At 35.1% G+C, this 20,383-nt stretch overlaps 2 protein-coding genes and 1 long non-coding RNA gene across 36 annotated transcripts in view; all 3 read left to right on the forward strand.

Moving 5' to 3' along the window:
* LOC114257514 (ubiquitin C-terminal hydrolase 12) overlaps positions 1-10,517 on the forward strand; it is a 33,741-nt gene extending 23,224 nt beyond the window's left edge. For 8 of the 34 annotated variants that reach the window (XM_082883312.1, XM_082883308.1, XM_082883323.1 and 5 more), the window contains 16 exons: positions 1,716-1,793; positions 1,929-2,017; positions 2,136-2,244; positions 2,357-2,425; positions 2,565-2,675; positions 4,036-4,091; positions 4,226-4,403; positions 4,499-4,600; positions 4,684-4,755; positions 4,910-4,993; positions 5,482-5,547; positions 8,281-8,367; positions 8,701-8,817; positions 9,425-9,499; positions 9,648-9,734; positions 9,952-10,517. In XM_082883312.1, the coding sequence (XP_082739438.1) occupies positions 1,716-1,793; positions 1,929-2,017; positions 2,136-2,244; positions 2,357-2,425; positions 2,565-2,675; positions 4,036-4,091; positions 4,226-4,403; positions 4,499-4,600; positions 4,684-4,755; positions 4,910-4,993; positions 5,482-5,547; positions 8,281-8,367; positions 8,701-8,817; positions 9,425-9,499; positions 9,648-9,734; positions 9,952-9,993 (1,422 nt within the window). In that variant the 3' untranslated portion in view covers positions 9,994-10,517. Of the gene's footprint in view, positions 1-1,715; positions 1,794-1,928; positions 2,018-2,135; positions 2,245-2,356; positions 2,426-2,564; positions 2,676-4,035; positions 4,092-4,225; positions 4,404-4,498; positions 4,601-4,683; positions 4,756-4,909; positions 4,994-5,481; positions 5,548-8,280; positions 8,368-8,440; positions 8,818-9,286; positions 9,500-9,647; positions 9,735-9,951 lie in introns of all 34 variants that reach the window. The other 26 variants (XM_082883315.1, XM_082883310.1, XM_082883324.1 and 23 more) reach the window with 14 other exon arrangements.
* A 2,677-nt stretch (positions 10,518-13,194) lies between these two features.
* Positions 13,195-14,694, forward strand: LOC114257609 (uncharacterized). The gene is made up of 2 exons (XM_028197391.2): positions 13,195-13,663; positions 14,044-14,694. Exons 1-2 carry the CDS (start codon positions 13,274-13,276, stop codon positions 14,512-14,514), a joined length of 861 nt encoding a protein of 286 aa, XP_028053192.2. The 5' UTR covers positions 13,195-13,273; the 3' UTR covers positions 14,515-14,694.
* A 2,107-nt stretch (positions 14,695-16,801) lies between these two features.
* On the forward strand, positions 16,802-20,060 carry LOC145797086 (uncharacterized). The gene is made up of 2 exons (XR_014338148.1): positions 16,802-17,845; positions 19,616-20,060. It is a non-coding gene; the product is annotated as an uncharacterized LOC145797086 (long non-coding RNA).
* The last annotated feature ends 323 nt before the right edge of the window (positions 20,061-20,383 follow it).

A 20,383-nucleotide genomic window follows, 5' to 3' on the forward strand; every position in this document is an offset into this window, starting at 1 on the left:
GATGCAGACAAATGCATTCACGTTTGTAAAAGAGCTTGAAGTATTTGACGCTGGTGGCTGAATTGAGCCTTGATGCCTTCGACACAATTTTATAATGCCACTTGGCTGAGTTTTAGGGTCCCATGAACTCATGTAATCGAGTCATTTCAAGTTCTCTATGGAGTTTTGTTACTTATGGTTGGGTCATTTTATTTTTTCTGGTAGCAATTTGAATCCAGGTTTCCTGCAGTCTGAAATTTAGTTGCATAAAGCGGAAGCGGGGGTGGGGCACATAGAAGAGTCTAAGGTTGATAGTGCCTATTGGGGCGTTTATAATATTATATTATGGGGTTGTTTGGGATGATCTAAATAAGTACACTTTTTGACTTTTTATGAAATATGGGTTGGGTATGGGTTGTGTTTGAAGTGATGTGGTAGAGAGTTGATGTGGCTTAAATAAGATGATATGACTTAAATAGAATAGTGACTTTTTGACTTTTTTGGCTTTTTGGCTTTTTTAGTTTATGCCAAACAAGGCCTATATATGTAAATATATTAAGATGTTGTAAATCTATTTTTTGTTTTTGTTTTGTGATATATATATATATATATAATATGAATAAATATTGGAGATTGGTGTTAACTACAAATTGTTATAAGTAAATGTTACATAAATACAAGTACTAGAATAAATTTGAGTTATTGTTTTACTATAATCTGATAGCCTCTACAAAATTTCTCTTGCGTGGTAGCTTTTCTTTTTATTTTTTTGGAATTCATATGTTCGAGAGATTTCATCTTAGTTGGAAACCCTGTTCTTTCTTGATGCAAGTGTGATGATAACTGGATTTTGTTTTGAATCGTGGAATCATAGTTTTGGAGTGGATTTGTCAATTCTAGGACATTCCTGCAACTAAGTTTTGAAATTTTTGTTTAAGTTTTCAAAATCTGTTTTCTGTATTTTTTTTCCTAAAAAAAACTAAAAAACCTAAAAACTAGTTTGGTAAAAAAACTGAAAAAATAAAAGCACTGTTCATTTCCATATGATTTTCTCTTGTTTGGGAAAAATTGATTATTTATAATTTGAGAATAATTTTTTGGTGTTTATTTTCATTAAACTAGTTTTTTTTTTTCTTTTTTTTTTCTTCCTCAAAATAGAAAATAGATTTTGAAAACTCAACCAAACAGAGAGATTTCTCAGACATGTGTTATTTTTTATTAGCAACCTCTTAAAAACTCAAATTTGTTGCATAAATAGATGCTTCTGTTTTTTTCCAGTTAAGTTGCCTGTTTATTCAGTAAATATGGCCGGGTGTGTTTATTCAGTAAATACACCATCTTTTATGGATGAGTAAACTGTTTTCCCCTACTCTCTCTGTGATTGTGTAGTGTCTGGTGTGCACACTGGCAAGTCTTGCAAGTTAATTTGCATCCTTCATACTTCGAAGGAAAATAGTTATCTATACTTCAGCAGTGAATTTTTGTTTTACTGAGTAGTCCAATCCCCTTAAATAATTATGTTTTCAAGTATTCTATGCTGTTTGAGGAACAGGGAGGGAATATGCATATTTGAGTCACTCTATAATTGACGATGATATCCTTACGGTTCTGTACCGTTGTGTCATTTTCTGATCTCCTCTCCCTAGCATGCTAAGATGACATCTTTCATGCATTCTGTTTAAAGTGTATCTTGACTAAACTGGTGTGGGTTTTAAAATCCCTTCAATGCATTCTAGGTTGGACAATTGAGAGAGGTATCCAACAAGGCAAATAATGCAGAGCTAAAATTGTTCTTAGAAGTGGAAAGTGGACAGGTAAATTCTATTTCATTTTTTTGGCACTGGTTACTCACATTGTTTATTATGAACTTCTGTTTTGGTTAAGTCGTATGAGTTTTATGATATGCACATGGAACTCTAGATGTTGAATATGATGTGCACACTATGCAGGATTTGCGGCCGATTCCTCCACCTTTGAAGAGCAAAGAGGAGATTCTTCTTTTTTTCAAACTTTATGACCCTCTGAAAGAGGAGCTTAGGTACTTAAACATTTCTTTCCTTGGGTTGGAATTGCATGTAATTACCAAGGCCCCTTTGTTTCCCTTTTCGGTTAGTTACTGAGGCTTATTTTTTTTCATTTTTCCCCCCTGTTGTCAGGTATGTTGGGCGGTTGTTTGTGAAGTCGAATGGCAAGCCAGCAGAAATATTGACAAAGTTAAATGAGTTGGCTGGATTCAGTCCTGATGAAGAAATTGAACTCTTTGAGGTCAGTTATGTCATTTTAGTAGATTGACTACAATTTTCTTGCTCCCTTGCCTGGCCACATAGCAACAGATTTAGTTCAGGCAGTCATCTTATGCATCCCCTTTAATGTTCAGGAAATAAAATTTGAACCTAATGTCATGTGTGAACGCATTGACAAGAAGCTCACCTTTCGTGGTAGTCAGGTATGAACATGATCAATTGTGAGCTGTTTTTGCTTGTACATTCTGCTCTGGTGTGTATAGCCTATTCTTTTTTTTTGGTGGTCGGATATGCATTAACCATGACTAGCTGAAAGGAAATATTCACCTAAATCTTCTGCAGCTTGAAGATGGTGACATCATTTGCTTTCAGAAATCCACTCAAGTTGAAAGTAGTGAACAATGCCGCTATCCTGATGTTCCTTCATTTCTGGAATATGTGCATAATCGTCAGGTATTCCATGAGCCTTCACAATGTGACATCATTATCTTAGAGCTTTTATGCAACATTGTGAGCATGCCAAATTTTCTGATATACAAGGTCAAGAGTATAGGACTCTTTGGAGGCTCTCACATGCCAAACCTTTGAAATTTATTGAGCCACAATTAAATACTGACTCAACCACTAGTTAACATTATGTCACAAAAATCCAAGCTCACAAGCCAGTGAATTCCTTTTATTTTTTGATTGCCCACAAACTCGACATTCCGGAAGGAATCCAAATGGCTAAAATTGGGATCCCACAAAGTTACATGGATGCAAACTCATGTTACATGGACTCTTATATATTTCACAAGGTTCATGTGTCCACCGGATATGACAAGAGTAAGAGTGTTGGATACGTGTCCGAACCTATACCCGATTAGACACGTGAATACTCAAATTTTTTATTATGTCACATAATGCACCTCTCACAACCCCCAAAGCACCACTGTCACCTACTTCCCATAGTTCCACCATTGCTTGCTGCCCATAGTCCTACAACCCCCAAATCAATGGGCAACAAAAACCCCATGTTTCTCTGTCTACACTAAGAAATAATACGTTCATAAAATGTTTGTAACTGAGATGAGGATATGGTTAAATAGATATTTGGTTGAAGTACAAAAGACAAAATAAAAAATGAATATATTTGTGAAATGGTAGAAGTAACATAAATTAAAGATGTTGAGTTGAGATAGACCATGCTAAGAAGAAGATGGTTTGGTTATACAAAATGACAACCTGTAGATGCAATAGTAAGGAAGAGTGTTGTAAATGAAAGTGTTTGGGAGGGAAAAACCTAAACTGACATGGAATGTAGTTGTAAAAAATTATATGGATATATTTAATTTAACAAAGCATATAGCCATTGATAGAACGGAATGGCCAGGAAAGAATTATGTAGCCGACACCACCTAATTGAGACATAATGCGCAGTTTGGTTTGGTTTATTTGTGCTGTACACCATTCTATTTCTTTAATGGTTGTTTAGTTGAACTTATATATTTTATATTTTTTCCTAATCCCCCCCAACCCGCAGGTTGGGTGACTGGTGTACAAAAGAATGAGTTGTTTTTTTCTTTTCCCCAAGAACTTACAGTGAAAAGGGAAGAAGTGAACTGTTTTTATCTTTTATTTATTTATTTTATTTTATTTTTTTATCTATGTCCTCCCCCGGGCAAGTGATTAGTAATGGAGGACAATGCATTCATTGGGTGTTTGAAGATGTCAAAAATTTTAATGTAGTCGACATTCTAATTACAGCTTTTTGCAATTTCTTCTCTGATGATCCCCTTAGTATTAGTTTTGCACTTGATTTGATGATTCATAGGTTGTTCGCTTCCGTTCTTTGGAGAAACCTAAGGAGGATGAGTTCTGTCTCGAGCTGTAAGCTTTCCTAAATCTTATCTATCATACAAATTTATTCTGTATATCTAATTATTCTGTTTATTATTTGTTATATTAACTTCTTTATGAATTTACTTGGGAAAAAAATATGGTTACCCTCGTAAATTTTTTAGGTCAAAGCTTTACACTTATGATGATGTTGTTGAAAGACTAGCCCGCCATCTTGGCTTGGATGATCCGTCTAAAATAAGGCTTACATCTCATAACTGCTACTCTCAGCAACCTAAACCCCAGCCAATCAAGTATCGAGGAATGGATCATCTATCAGACATGCTGGTCCACTACAATCAGGTTGTAGTGTCACTCATTTAGACTTTTTATTTTGCTTTTTATAGTTAGAATAACCACTGTTTTCTGATGGCTTAGTTTTCTTCCCTTGTGGACAGACTTCAGATATTCTCTACTATGAGGTATTGGATATCCCTCTTCCAGAACTGCAGGGCCTGAAAACTCTAAAAGTTGCTTTCCATGATGCTACCAAGGACGAAGTGAGTGTGAAATCGAAGCAGTCATTTCTTCATTATATGTTAGCTTTTTGTCTCTCATACAATCTTGATTTAACTATTTTCAGGTAGTAATTCATACTATTAGATTACCAAAACAAAGCACTGTTGGAGATGTTATTAATGATCTGAAGGGGAAGGTAACCATTGCAACTTTCTTTGCTTTCTAACTTGTCATGTACTCCTTTTTTTCATGGAGATGTTGCTGTATTGATTGGACTGCGACAATATTTTTTGTACTTATATTGTGCTAAAATTTACTTGTTTTATTTGACAAGAATCCACTCACAGTAGTTCCTTATTTTGAAACAGGTTGAGCTGTCTCATCCAAATGTGGAACTTAGATTGCTTGAAGTTTTCTATCACAAGATCTACAAGGTATTAAGTAATGTTAAAGCTATTATTGTTAGTTTCTGAAGCAAATTTGATAGGTCATTGAAATGGGTGTTAGATAATGCTGAAGCTATTACTGTTACTTCTGAAGCAAAGTTGGTGAGAGCTTATTGAAATGAATGCATCTTGACAGATGGTCTGTGGTTGATGCTTGATGCTGTCCTTTCTACGTTCAAGTTTTTTATTTTTTTCTTTGTTTCTTTTTCTCTGAACTGCGACTGCATGAAAATATGATTGGTGGATGGAGTTAAATCTTTTCAAAAAATAAAATATAACCAGAATCTTTTCAGAATCAATTTATAATTCTCAAATCACTTCCAAAACTCCTAACGTTTCTGGGTTGATTTCTGGTGAGCTGTGAAATTATTATAGTGTTTACTGAGCACGAGCAATTATGTGTACCTAGCACTACTTGCATCATCTGAGACCTTTTCTATGTTTTGTGATCTTATTCTGCACCATATATGTTACAGATTTTCCCGCTTAATGAGAAGATTGAGAATATCAATGATCAGTACTGGACATTACGTGCAGAGGAGGTAATCAATTTTTTTTTCCTTAGCTGGTTTATTCATGTGGCATTAAGTTCCTTGTGTTTCCTGTTTATACAAGTTTTCTGCAAAAATGATTTTCCAAAATTTGTAAAGGTGCTTCCTGCATCTTGATTGTTTGTTTTCTCGACTAACTAGTTATTTAGGTCTATGTTTGGGCTTGGATACGAGTGTCAGGTGCAGGTATGCATCTAAGTGTCTAATTCATTTAATTCTTTTGTCCAAGATATGGGGACATGGAAAATATTCATAAATTTTAATACACTTCTTTTAGTTTCTAGGGTAAAATGATGCTTATAAGGTGTCAGAGAGAATTTCATGCATAATTTGGAGGTTTTATGCTTGGCTTTCTGTTGGACTCGAAATATGCTTGCTAGGTGAATGTCTAACTACATATGTCAGAAACATATTTCACATCTTTTCCCAAGTGTCGAGTGTCTAACATGGGTACTTAATGCAGTTAGAAAAATCCATGTAAGATAGATTTAGGTCAACACTAAACTTGAAAGAAACCATGCTTTTGATAAACAGCTTGGGCTGTCGGGTAATGCTGAGCTGATTGAGACCGTACCGTAGCCTTCATTGGGGCACCTTGTGCTTTCGTGTTTCCAATAACTATCTAGGAGCTACATTCATTCCATTCAATTTTGATTGTAAGGAATATTTAGGATCATTGAATTAGAAAAAAATATTATAGTAGCTGTGTCTCTTGATTTCCAAAATCTGTAAGAATACACTGTGAGCTAATAATTGATAGATACTAATTTACAACTATTGGTTCTTCAAAGTTGATGGTGGCTTTACTTTTCATTCTCCTTTGTCCTTTTCTTTCCTCTCCTTTTTAATGTTATTTTTCCTTCTCAATTTCATTCGTTTCTTATATTTTCAATTTGTTCCAGTTTTTCTTTCTTTTCTGTCTTTTTTTTAGGTGTCATGTTGATTGTTTCAGGGTAAGTTACAATGACCTCCCTCGAATTTTAGAGATAATACAAGAAGCCCCACTAGGGTACGAAAATTACTCGATACTTCCCTTCCATTAACAGAGACTCTAAATGTGTTAATTGAAGTGATTAATTTACTTTTTTACCCTAAAATGTTTTGTATTTTAAGTGACATTAATGTCAAATGACAAAATTGACCTCTTCTTAACTGTTCAGTTTACGTAATTACCCTCCATTATATCTATTTTATTTCTTCCTCCATTTCATGAGACCACCGCCACCATCCCCCTTCCTCATCACTGGTAATTTCTCTTTTATCATTCCTTCACCTTCTTTTCTTCCCTCATTTCTTTTCATTCTCTTTTCTCATGGCTCTGCAAACTAGCCAAAAGCCACTAGCTACAACCACCAAAGGCCACCAATCGCTGCCACCGCCAACCCGACAACCTCTTTCTTTCTTTCTTCCAGCTCATCTGTCTCTTCCCACTCTCAAACAACAAACAACCACAATTGCCATTGGATATAGAGAGAGTGAGAGTGAAGCCACCACAGGCATCATGCCTAACACCACTGCTAACGCTTCTGTGATCCCCTTCTCTCGCTCTTCCCCATCTCGGCTCCAACACTTCTGTTGGGTTTTTTTGATCTACTCTGTCAGGGTTTTATATGATTTTGGGATTTGGGAACAAGCTCAACGATGGAAAGCCTTCAACGAAATGGTGGTAAGAGCTTTCAGGTAGGACATGTTGCTGGATTCATGGCTCACAAGGGTATGAGAAAAATATGCGTTGGTGCTCATACCAGGGGCAAGAGCTAGCGGAATGTTTGCGAAGTTGCCCATGATTACACAGTTGATGAGAAAGGAAGCAAGGATGGTGTCGATGAGGTCTTTGCAGATTCTCTAAGACTCATTAGGCTAGATGCGGCGGATGGTGCTGGATCAGTTAGAGTCGAAGATGGAGGGATTGGAACAGAGGGACATAGTCAGAGATAAAGCATGTGCCACTGTGACAATGGTTTTCTGTTCAACCATTTGCTGAATAGGTTATTTAAAATGAAAAATGAAAAATAAAATAATTTGGCTAGATTTTATTTTTAAAGAAAATGGTAAGTTGTGAATTTAATAAAATATATGGCATTACATAAGCAAAAGATAAGTTCCGGGAGGTGGACTGTTTGTGGGATATATTTGTCACTTATCTTCTTTTTGGGTGTCGGGGAACTCTTTATTTAAGAGTGTCCCACTTTTTTTTGTTAGCTAGAGATTGGTTGGCGGTGTGTGCAATGTAGGCTTTTGCCTGTGTTTAGCTTGTTAGGGGTATTTGTGTTTGTATTCTCATTGTCCTGTTGTAAGAGGATGCCTTATCCTCTTTTCCTTTTTTGATTTATCAATAAAGCTTTTGTTGTTGATCAAAAAAAAAAAAAAAAAAAGAAAAAGAAAAAGAAAAAGAAAAAGATACCTCATTAATAGCTTATTTACGCTTTAGTCTTTAGACCAATTTATCACTAAGATTTAAGGGAGGACAATGTAATTTTGTCGAATTATGGGGTAGGTTGTAATAAGTTCAAATTACAGGTTAGGTCAGTGTAATTTACCCATTATTTTATTAACTTGCCTTTTGACATACTATTATATCACTAGCTCAACAAGCCATTTTAGCTGTGTTGAATTGACCGGTATAGCAAAATTTTCCTGATCTTTGATTGTTTGGATCGGTTCACATTGTCATATGGAAAGTGTTTTGTAGAGGTTCCTGACTACAGTTGTTCCTCATAACAGATTCCAGAGGAGGAGAAGAACCTTGGTCCTCATGACCGTCTTATTCATGTTTATCATTTTATGAAAGATACAGCTCAGAACCAAGTGGTAAGTTGTTTTGATAGAAAATTTAAAAGCGGTATTGCCATTGTTCCAATCATTTATAAAGTAGTTGGAGCAGGGGATATGAGAGAGTGCTTTTGTTACATATTTGTGAGAGCGCTCCGATCAAAATTAAGGGTTCAGAATGTTTCTGGTGTTTGATGAACCGTGTGCTATGGCTCGACTCTGTTGTCAAAAAGATTTACATTCGTGGAAAGGATGGGCTGCCAACAACTTTCCTTCAAAATCCAGTGTCCAGGAACAACTACAATACCAGTAAACTGAGATTCAGTAATACAAATTGTAATATTTCTTTGTCATTTTTTCCTTTTTAAACAGCAGGTCCAGAATTTTGGGGAACCTTTTTTCCTTGTCATCCACGAGAGTGAGACTTTGGCTGAAGTCAAAGTACGCATACAGAAGAAATTGCAGATTCCTGAAGAGGAGTTTTCAAAGGTATAATATTTTTATTTTTGGGAGAATTAGAAAAAAAAGGTTTTGACCCTTGTAACAAAATAAATCTAAAATTTTTAATTTTGTCAATTTAAACAGTAATATTTTGATTTGTTTTTTTGTTTAAACCATTTTCTTATTTTCATTTAGTAAAATCGATGGAAAATGGGTATTTTAGTCATTAAACTCAATATAGATATACATAAAATGAAAAATGTTAAAATAGATTAGCCTGTGTCCAAAATTTTCAGAATCTTTCTCTATTTTAATATTATAAAAATCTTCATATTCTGACCAGTAACTTGTGATTCAACAAATTTGCAAGGCTGGTCATCTCTCTCTCTCTCTCTCTATATGTATATATAATCTTGATATAGTTGCTTCTATTCCCTCTCCCTCTCTGTCTCTCTCTCATGGTTATACCCTGGTTTTTTTTTTGTTGTTGTAATTTCTCCTTTATTTTTTCTTGCAGTTAATATTTTTCTTGGCACACAAAACTGTGTATACTGTGTAACCTTGTCTTTCAACATTATGATGCAACATTTTCTGTGAGAATGTGTTTGGTTAATTATTTTACTGTAATTTTTCTAAAATTACTGTTTTTCCTCAGTGGAATTTTGCATTTTTATCTTTGGGTCGTCCTGAATACCTTCAGGATTCGGATGTCGTTTCCAGTCGTTTTCAGGTGCACATAAAATTCTCTCTCTCTCTCTCTCTCATCTGCGTACACGCAAGCAGAAGCATTACACGCTCCCATGAATGTGCATGCATAATTTTTTTTTTGAGGTGATTAATGTTTTCTCCCTTCTATTTTTCACTTTTTTTTATTTTAGAGAAGGGATGTCTATGGTGCTTGGGAACAGTACCTCGGATTGGAGCACTCAGACAACACTCCAAAAAGGTCATATGCAGCCAATCAGGTATACAAGTGCCTCGAATTGATTTAAATTGCTTAGATACAAGTTTAGGAAAGTATGTGGTCTAAAAAATCAGCGGAGATGTTTTTCTTTATGCCTCTGGCTTGTGCTGTTTGTCTCAATTTTGTGGCTAATATAAACTTTTGTGCTAAAATTGTATTAGTTTATGACTTCTAAAGTTATTAAGAACTTGTAGTGACCTTAAATCTCAATTGTGCAGAATCGACACACATTTGAGAAGCCAGTGAGAATCTACAATTAGGAAATGCCAACTGAATCTCTGCCAGTGCTGCTGAATCTGATAACCCTCTGATGGAATATGACGCTTTGTGAAGAAGACACCAGCAGCAAAAAAAAAAAAGAAATAGAAAAAGCGAGCAGCGAGATATTGTGAGGTTTAGTTATCATTTTATTAAATCTGTAATCTTTTAATACGGGGTGGTAGAGCATATGCAGCATATCCTCTGTAGTTTGGACATACCTCCCCCCTGCTCTCTCGCACATGTGCTTGCGCAAGAACCAGCGCGAGGGTGAGGTGCTTAGGTTTTTTATTCCATTGTAATTTAGGAATATATAAGATTTTGGGTTGGGCGATGTATAGTGTATAGGTATGTTTTTGGACATTTCCTTTCTTTTCCCTTTTCTTTCTGTCTGATTCTCCATTTCTAGTTTTATTTTGTGTGCATTACTAGTGGCGGATCTGTATAATGTTGTTTTTTGGTTACTATTTCTGGGTTTTTCCAGATTTGTGCAAAAGGAACTTGTATTTTCTTTGCTGTCCAATTGGTATCCAGCTGTTCTAATCCCTGAAGTTAATTGTTGAAAACGCTGCCTTCAATTGATAGGGAAAAAAAAGGAAATAAAAGGACAAGACAATCTAAAAACTGTTCGCCTTGTTTGGTTTTGATTAATTTTCTACAAATTAATTTTTTTTTTCATATATATATATATATATATATTGTTTTTGAACTTTTTAGATACACTTAATTAAAAAATATTTGTAAAAAAATATTTTAAAAAATTAATAAATATACAAGAATACATAAATGTATTAATTTTCGTATTTTTTTATTTTTTTTATTTTGTGAATTTTCAACAGATTTTTTTTTACAAATATTATATTTTTTAAATATATTTATGTTAGGTGTATATAAAAATTAAAAAAATTGTTCACAATATTAAAAAAGTTCAATAAAAATATGAAAAATACAAAATTTAACTTTTTAAAAAGTGGGTTTAATTTTCTGAAACTAAAAAGTAGATTCAATTTTTTGAAATCAAAAAACTTGTGGATGTGGTTTTTTGATAAAATATGGATTAATTACACTGGTCACCAGTATACTGCACCTGAAATCCCACTTCAGCCCCTCTATTTTTTATTTTATGTTTTTTGGACGGGCAATTTGCTACACTTCTAGTCAGTGTGAGTCTCCTGTAAGATTCTGTTAACTATTTAATTGTGTGTTCAATTGTTTATTTTAATTAGCATTTTTACATTAAAATTTCATTTAATACTTACAGCAAGCATTGAATTTTTCTCAAATTTAAATTTAAATATGAGAGAATTTGATGCGCTAGTTGACCCAACACGGATCCTGTTTTGATTATTCGAATTATTTGTTTTGTAAAATTCTTAATATATATCATGAATGAAAAAAATTAAATTGATTCAATAATTATTGTAATTTTTGTAAGGCTAAACTACCAATAGTTCCTAATAGTTAAACTTAATTCTCATCAAGTCTTATTGAAAATAAGTTTTGATAAAATTGTCTAAAAAAATTATTTTTTGTGATAATTTTTTACATACGTCGTTAAAAATTGATAATTGGTGACCCTTTTTGTCATGATTTTTATAAATTAACCCTAAAATTTACAATTAGTAACTTTTTTTTTATAACAAATTTTTTTCATAAGACTTATTAGATAATAAGTTCACTTATTAAGATATATACGTAAGTACCCCTTATAGAATAACTAAAAAATCTGTGATTTGACTGAACTTAGTACTAATGTTACAGTTAATTTCCTTGAGTGCATTCTTGGTTCTTAACATATATCATCAATGAAAAAAATTAAATCAATTCGATAATTATAATATTTTTATTTTATGATATTTCTCTTTAAAAAAATAAACAATACAATAAAATTAAAATGTTACGATTATCAAATTGTAAGGCCCCGGTGTCCCACATCGGGAATGGAGGGGGAGTTCCTGAGCTATAAAAGTAAAAACCTAGGCACTTATATAGCATCGAGGCCTTTTTCCAAGTGGTGAAATCCCTATTAGAACTCCCTAGTTAAGCGTGCTTAGGTTGGAGTAATTCTATGATGGGTGACCCACTGGGAAGAACAAATCCGTGCGGGCGTAACCCAAAGTGGACAATATCGATGACGTGTAAAGGGTCGGGGCGTTACAAATGGTATCAGAGCCGACTCTCTGCAGTACCGAGTGTGGGCCCCTGGCGTCTCTTGGTGCATGTGGGCGGGCTTGCGAGCTGGCAGGCTACTGCACGGGGACGTGCAGCCTGATGGGGGGTGGATTGTAAGGCCCCGGTGTCCCACATCGGGAATGGAGGGAGAGTTCCTGGGCTATAAAAGTAAAAACCTAGGCACTTATATAGCATCGAGGCCTTTTCCCAAGTGGTATCGGGAATGGAGGGGGAGTTCCTGGGCTATAAAAGTAAAAACCTAGGCACTTATATAGCATTGAGGCCTTTTCCCAAGTGGTGAAATCCCTATTAGAACTCCCCAGTTAAAGCGGACAATATCGATGATGTGTAAAGGGTCGGGGTGTTACACAAATCGACTTAATTTTTTTCACTAATTTATTTATCATCTTAATCTTTGAACTTTCTTTAATGATAAATTATTATTCATAATATATTTTATTATTTATAATTTTTGTAAATTTTTTTTTTCAAGTTAAAAAATTAACACGCTCTTTGCTTCCCATACCAATCTGATTTTTCTTGCTTCCAATATGATACTAGGCGGGGGACTACAAACTTTTCATATTGTCATCCTTAAAAAAGAGGTCAATATAGTTATTATGTTAAAAATATCAATAATGCCAGGTATTATGAAAAATTTTTCATGAAAATAATCATGAAAATTTTGTGACTCTTAGATTACATTTACAATAAAGCACCACACACTAATCAAGGTAATCTAAAGATCATAATTTTTCATGATCATTTTCATGAAAAAATTTTCATGATTCTTAACTTTTCCCTAAAAATATAAAATTAATTGTGATTTGTTTAAAATTCAAGAGAGGTGAATGTAATTACCTATAATTTGGTAGTAGCAACATCCCTTTCACGGGAGAGAGAGAGAGAGAGAGAGAGAGAGAGAGAGAGAGAGAGAGAGAGAGAGAGAGAGAGAGAGAGAGACAATTTCAGGTCCAAAATACTCCAACAGCGTGGAACATTCTGCGCCTCACCTCTCGCACTCTCACACACCACAACACTCATTCCTTCTGCACCTTATTCCACAAACAAACCTTGAGAGAGAGAGAGAGAGAGAGAGAGAGAGAGAACATGGTTATGTCTGTATTGCTTCGATTTATATATCCACCACCACCTTCATTGTTCGTAACTGCCATGTCTGTGATCAGCGCTGCATCTTTGGCCAACGCCGGGATTTCGGAAATCAAAGGCAAACACATGCAGTATTCTAAGTTCTGGAACAACAACAACAACAACAACAACAACAACAACAACAACATTGGTAGTAATAATTCTCAAAAATCTTCTTCTTCTTCTTCGGCCAAGCGGACCAAACTGTCCACCAAAACAGGTATGCTAATTGCGTACACGCCGGCGTTACTCGCCAGCGCCGCTTCCTTCGTCATTTTCCCCAACGAGGGTTTTAGGTTCTTGTTGGTCAATTCTGCTCTAAGCATCCATTTCTTCAAGAGGCTTTTTGAGGTATTCAGAATTTTAATTTTAATTTTTTTTTTCTAATAATGCCAGTGTATTGTGTGGTTCGGATTTATTTTATATATAGACTAAAGTTACCTCAATTAAATTTTATAATTCTGCTACGTAGCTCGAAATATCAACTGCTTGAATGGCTCGAAATTTCAAAATGACGTCGTTTTAAGAATTTTTTTTATTCTCTTACCAGTAAGATAATATTTTTCGTACCATTCGGACCATTCGAACTCTACCCATTCGAGCTCTCACGCATTTTCCTAAATTTTAACTAAGTTTTCCATTTGTTAATTTGAAATTGGAAAAAAAAATTAATTAGTCTACTCAAATTATCACTTGTTTGAATTTAAACAAGTATCCCTTTTGTTTTGCAGGTTTTATTCATTCACAAATACAGCAGTGTGATGTACCTTGATGTTGCAATTCCAATCTCTCTCAGCTACTTCATCTCCACATCAACCATGATCTATGCCCAACACCTAACCCTAGGGTTCCCCGAGCCGCCACTTGATCTTAAGGATGCCGGAATTTCGATGTTTTTAATGGGTATATCTGGTAACTTGTACCACCATTACCTCCTCTCTAAACTGAGGGAACAAGGTGACAAAGGGTACAAGATCCCCAAAGGTGGCTTGTTTGATCTAGTGATATGTCCACACTATCTTTTTGAAATATTAGGGTTTATAGGGATCTCTTGCATTTCTCAAACTCTCTATGCATTCTCATTCACCCTAGGCACCACTATCTACTTGATGGGGAGGAGTTATGCCACTAGGAAATGGTACCTTACAAAGTTTCAAGACTTTCCCAAGAATATCAAGGCTCTTATTCCATTTGTCCTCTAGAAAAAAGTTGAAAATGTGGAAATATAAATTTAGGATAAAGTTAGTATTAAGTCATATATATAAAGATATGACACATTTTTTAGATTTGATATATGAAATGAGATTAAAAGCCAGAGTAGTTAGGCTTATGCCATAAGTTTGTTGATCAATAATTTTTTGTTTGTGAAAAACTTTACTGTTCATCTTTGTGCTCTTACTGACTTTTACATGTAATTTAGATCATTGGTTTAAGTAGTAATTTACAAATGAAAAGGAATTGTGAGAGAAATTGATTTTTTTTTTTTAAAAAAAACTTATATTTCATTCATATTTTTTTCACATATTTCTTGTCCTTTCAAAATTACTATTTAAATTCATGATCTAAATATAACTTTCAGAATGAATTGCTAATAGGTGGGTGTGAAAATGCACCGGCCATAAAAGAGGATGAAAAAAAAGAAAGAAAAAAAAGTGCACTTCGATTAAATATTGTTAAGCAAACTATACCCGTAGTCTTTATAATTTCTCATGTGCTAAATTTAGTTTTTGTAGTTCTAATTAGGACTATTTACATAGAGAAACTATTGAGAAATATCACCGTGACCTCCTAAACTTTAAAAACATACAAATAGACTCTTTAAACTATTGAGAAGTATCACTTTGTCTTCCTAAATTATAAAAATATATAAATAGACCTCTTAAACTATTGGTATGTTTCACTTTAACTCATTCCATTAACGGTCCAATTTGTACATTTTTACAATCTGGGGACATTTGTACACTTTTATAATTTAGAATGTAAAGTGATACTTCTCAATAATTTGGGAAGTCTATTTGTATGCTTTTAAAGTTTAGGGGGTCAAAATAATACTTCTCATAAGTTTTTTGTGTAAATAACCTTCTAATTATATCAATTTTGTTCTTAAAATTTTATTTATGTCAATTTAGTTTAATTGATATTTCTATTTGCGCACCACTTTTTTATTTTTATATTTTTAACTTCACACTATTTTGTCCATTTGGATATCAACAACCAAATAAAAATTAATTATTCAAATATCAATCACAGAATAAAATTAATTATTTACATATCCACTACTAAATTGGGTTTTCATCCTGTGATTATGAACCACAAATTTTTATTTGGTAATTGAGATCTAAACAAAAATTGGCGGGAATTGAGAAATTTTGTGGCAAATAGAAGTTTGTTTTTTTGAAGTTGGTTGTTATTCTTTCAATCAATTTGGGAAGAGTGAATAAATTATTTTGTCCCTTGATATTTAATCCATTTTTTTAAAATATTATTAATTAAAAAGATTGACACAATATAAAAACTTTAGGAATAAAATTAGAGTGGTGCTATTAGCATCCCATGAATTATTTTAGATCCCTCATTTTTTTGGACCCCCACTTGTAAATTTTGAAACCCTTAAAATTTCTTTTCTCCCCCAAATAATATCAAAATTATCCTTAAACATTTTACCCATTGAATGAACACCCCTCACACCCCCACACCCCAAAAAAAAAACCTCTCTTCCAAAAAATCCTAACAAAATCCACTAAGAAGAAAAAAAGTCTCATCCTTTTCAAAATCCACGAAGAAGAAGAAGAAGAAGAAGAAGAAGAAGAAGAAGAAGAAGAAGAAAAATATTGTCTATGTTCATATAAGCTACAACATGGTATAACCTTTTGACTAACTACTGCAGAGACAGAGAGAGAGAGAGATCTTTATTTTTTGTTTTTAATCTCATCTGATATGCTGACTAGTTGAACAATTGCTCTTGTTTAACATGGTATAGCCTTTTGATGTGCTCCTGTTTCTACCATAACATATCCTCCCTATCTTTTCTCTATCTCTGTCTTGGGACTGTAGCAGTGTGGGTGGGTGGGTGTGTGTGTGGTGAGACTTGAGGGAAAGCCATAAACAAAACAGAGTTGTAGTGTACCCAAAAATGGCTAGTTTCTTTCATGTTCGGACCTGTATTCTTAAACAAATGAGTTATATTCGGAAATGTGTTATAGAACAAATAAATAATGTTCAAGCCTGTATTCCCGAACTTGAAAAAATAAAATTTCTGCAAGTGTTAAGAATTTTAACTGTTAACTCGCTATCACCTTTAAACAAATAACAATACAAATTAAATTTCAAAATGTAATCAGTAAAACAGGTTCGAACCTATGAATAATGTTCAATTACCTATTTCCGAACAAATAAACAATGTTCGGGCCTGTTGTAGACACCCCATTTTTGATCGCCTTTAAGACTTGGGCACTACTGATGGTTTACTTGGTGGTGAAAGTTGTGCAGTGCAAGGGTTCGATTTTTCGGCAAGGAGAGAGTCAAATCCCAACTTCACACCCCTTTTTGGACCAAAACTATTTTGAATGGTTTTTAGACCTTAAAATCCTCTCTTTCAAAACATTTTTGAAAATAGGTTCCTACGATGTTCCGATGCTCGCATTTTGTTAAATGTCGCGCTTTTCGGTAAACCGAGCAAGGACAAAGTGGAAATGAATGAAGGAGAGATGAACTCTTTTGAAAATTCTTTCAAAACACCTTGTCTAGGGGTTTGGAGTTGAAGAAAAAAGGAGAGGAGAGAAGAAACCAAGTTGGAGAAACAGTTGGCATGAATCCGGGAAGGATTGAAACTAAGCGGCTTCACCAAAACAGGCATAACTTTTTGCATACTTGGAATTTTGAAGTGAGGCTTCCACCATTGGAAAGAAGACTTCCAGGGCTACAATTTAGGCTCAATAATGACCTGAAAATGAGTCCAGATGAAGGAGTTATGTCTGGTTGACATCGGGTCCAAAAAGCAGATTTTTCTGTCCAACCAGAGGTGGAGAATGTGAGCCATAAATGGGATTTTTGGGCCATGTGCCGGTGATGAATGGCCAATGCCGACCCCCTGCCGTCCAAGGGAGTGTGCTTCCGGCCAACAATGGTAAGGTGCCGACCAACAGTGGTACAGTGCCGGCCACAGATGGCAGAAAGCAGTTTTGGACAAATATTTTGCTCCAGCTTGCTCCAGTTGTCTCTCTTGAGATATTTTTGACCAAATGCTCCATTTTTACTATATAATGAAGCCTTATATCTCATATTCAAGGGTTAGAACATTTGGAGAACAATTGAGGAGGAAGTTTGAGAGCCTCTCTTTCTTCAATATTCTCTCTAGATTTCACTCTCTCTTGGGCATTTGTACTTGAAGGCTTGCATACAATCATTTTCAACCTATCAACCCTTAACAAGAGTTGTTGATCATTGGGATGAGGTTGCTAGAAGGTCTTCTTGGAGCTCATTAAGGAGGTTTTGACTTGGTTTTGTGCCTCAAAGTGTGCTTCCCTCCAAGAGGTAAAATTTTCACCCTCTAAACTTGTCTTTCACACTTGCTTCACCATCATTTTTCCATTATTTTGGAATATTTTGGGGCTGGTTTTGAACCATAAAAAACTTTGATTTTGAGGTTCTAAAATGGTGGTTTAAGCCTTGTTTGGCTAGGGGGTTGTCTCTCCATTTTGCTCCTTGGCTTGTAAAGCCTTTTGAGCTATCTTTCAAGGCCTTTCAAAACAAATTTTCATGGCCTTTTAACCACTAAAATCTAGAGAATTTTTAGTGGTAAAAACCATGTTTTGAGGTCCCACATAGGAGAGGGTGGTCCCCTCTCCTCTTGTCTTGCTTGCTTGTCTTGTTGGCCTATCAAATGAGCATGTGTTTCTATTTCTTTGTGGCTTTGTTCAAGCATATTTTTGTGACTTTTTAGACCTGCCATAACTCTATTTTTGGTTGTCTTGGTCACCTCTTGCATGCTTCTTATACTTGTAGTGTAATCCTACTTGTAGCCTTGCAAAGTAACATGTCTTTGTGGCTTGAATTTGCTTAGTTCAAGCATGTTTTTAGCCATTATTTGCCTCGCCATAGCTCTTTTTTTGGCTGATTTGGTCACCTCTTGCATGCTTTTGGTACTTGTAGTGCAATCATGCTTGTTGACCTAACATGTTTCATGCTTTTGTTCATCATTCTAGCATGTGTTAGCTTTACTCCAACACATTTTTGCCACTGATTTAACATGCTTGAGGTCTGTTTTAAGTGGTCTTGGTCATGTATGGCTTGCCTTGTAAGGCTATAGTGCAAATGACTTTGCTAGTCTTATGTTTTGAGACCCCTAACATGCCTTATTTGTGACATTTGTGTGATATAGCATCATTTGATATATGATTTCAGAGCATGTTTTACTATTATACTCTCATGTTTATCACTCTTTCAATGCTTTTGAGAAGTTGAGCATTATGCCTTGTTGGTGAGCCAATACATGAGCTTGTTTTTTTTTGTCATCTATGCTACACGCCTAGCATGTTTTTTGCCACTATTTTGACATGCCCTAGATCTGTTTTGAATGGTTAGGGTCACTTGAGCATTGCTTAGTATGGTTATAGTGTAAAGGGCCTTGCCTAGCTTTGGGTTTTGAGGCCTTTAACATGTTATGCATGTGATGTTTGCATGGTATGACACCATTTAGCAAGTAATTTCAGTGCATATAGTGTAGTCACACTCTCATATACTTCATTTCTTCATAGCTTTTGAGGGTTGTGTATCATGCCTTGCTCATAGGCCAACATGTGTGCATGTTCTTCTAGCATTTTGAGCTTCCATTCTAGCATGCTTAGGCCATTGTTTTGGCATGCATGAGGTCTGTCTATGGCTGGTTTATTCATTTGAGATTGATAATGCATGCCTCTTGAGTGATGCTCTTTACTAGCTTAATGTATTTGGCATTTGAGCATGCATTACATATGTTGTTTGCATTGTATCGTGTTCAACCAGACGTTATATTGAACACAAGATGGATTGGTTCATTTCATATTTGGAGTGATGAAATGAACCAATCTCCCTTGGTCTCCATTGCCTTTGACTCTCATGATAAGGAGATGGTCTAAGTGTCTTGTTTGCATTGCGTTTATTGAGTTTGTACAAATTGGATCTTTGACCATCATGCATTGCGATGCTTGATTGATGGTTTTGGATCCAATGATGCCCCTCCCTTGATGTTTTGAGATGATATGGAGGGGCATAGTACGTACATGTTCTTGGGAGACCCTCAATTTTCTCTGTTTTGTATTGCAGCTTGGTGTCACAGCACACAAGTGGCCGGCACCCTCTCATTGTTGGCCAACACCCCTTTATCCGTGGCCGGCAGTGTGCATCCTTGGCCGGCAGGGGGGTCGGTAGCAACCATTTATGGCGGACAGGCCATTGGTGCACTTCTTAGCACTGTTTTGGTAAGTTTCAGCAGCAAGCACTGGAAGACACCCTGCTAGCAGAGCCTCTTGAGAGCAAACCAGAGAGCTTTTCGGGGCAGAAACTGAGCATGCATCATTCATTATTCTGAGGCAGAGCTGTGGCAGCCTAATTTAGCTTCTTTTTCTTACTTAGTTGGTTTTGTAACTTAATTAATTTGATTAATTAGTTAAAGTTTTGTAATAATTAATTAGCTTAGCATAGTTAATTAGCTGATTTGTAATAATTAGTTTAATAACCGTAGCTAGCTTAGCTTTCATTCGGACTCTCATTCGCGAGGGCAATGTTGTAATAAGGGTGCGTGCGTGCGTGTGTGCATGTCTTCCAACCCCATTTCTTTCTCCCTTTTACTTATCAGTTTTTGATGGTTAGTTTAGGGCATATTTCGATTAGCATACCTTATGCTTTGCATGCGTGCATCATTCATTTGTCTTGCATGCACCGAGCTCGGTGCATCATTCAAACTGCATTGTATTTCAATTCATTTACTTGGATACGTGTTTCAAAGCACGTTATTGAGTGTTGCATTCATATGCCATTTTAGATAGCCGAGTCTACTTAGTTGCATTTTTCATGTGTTGCATTAGGCATTGA

This window comes from Camellia sinensis, chromosome 8, assembly GCF_055761805.1.
Source record: "Camellia sinensis isolate YWXY chromosome 8, ASM5576180v1, whole genome shotgun sequence".
Lineage (NCBI taxonomy): Eukaryota > Viridiplantae > Streptophyta > Magnoliopsida > Ericales > Theaceae > Camellia > Camellia sinensis.

Excerpts from the sequence above, each read along its gene's own strand:
- LOC114257609 (XM_028197391.2), top strand. The coding sequence starts at position 13,274 with ATGGTTATGTCTGTATTGCTTCGATTTATATATCCACCACCACCTTCA. Across the intron at positions 13,664-14,043 it reads TCTTCAAGAGGCTTTTTGAG|GTTTTATTCATTCACAAATA; the intron begins GTATTCAGAATT and ends TTTGTTTTGCAG.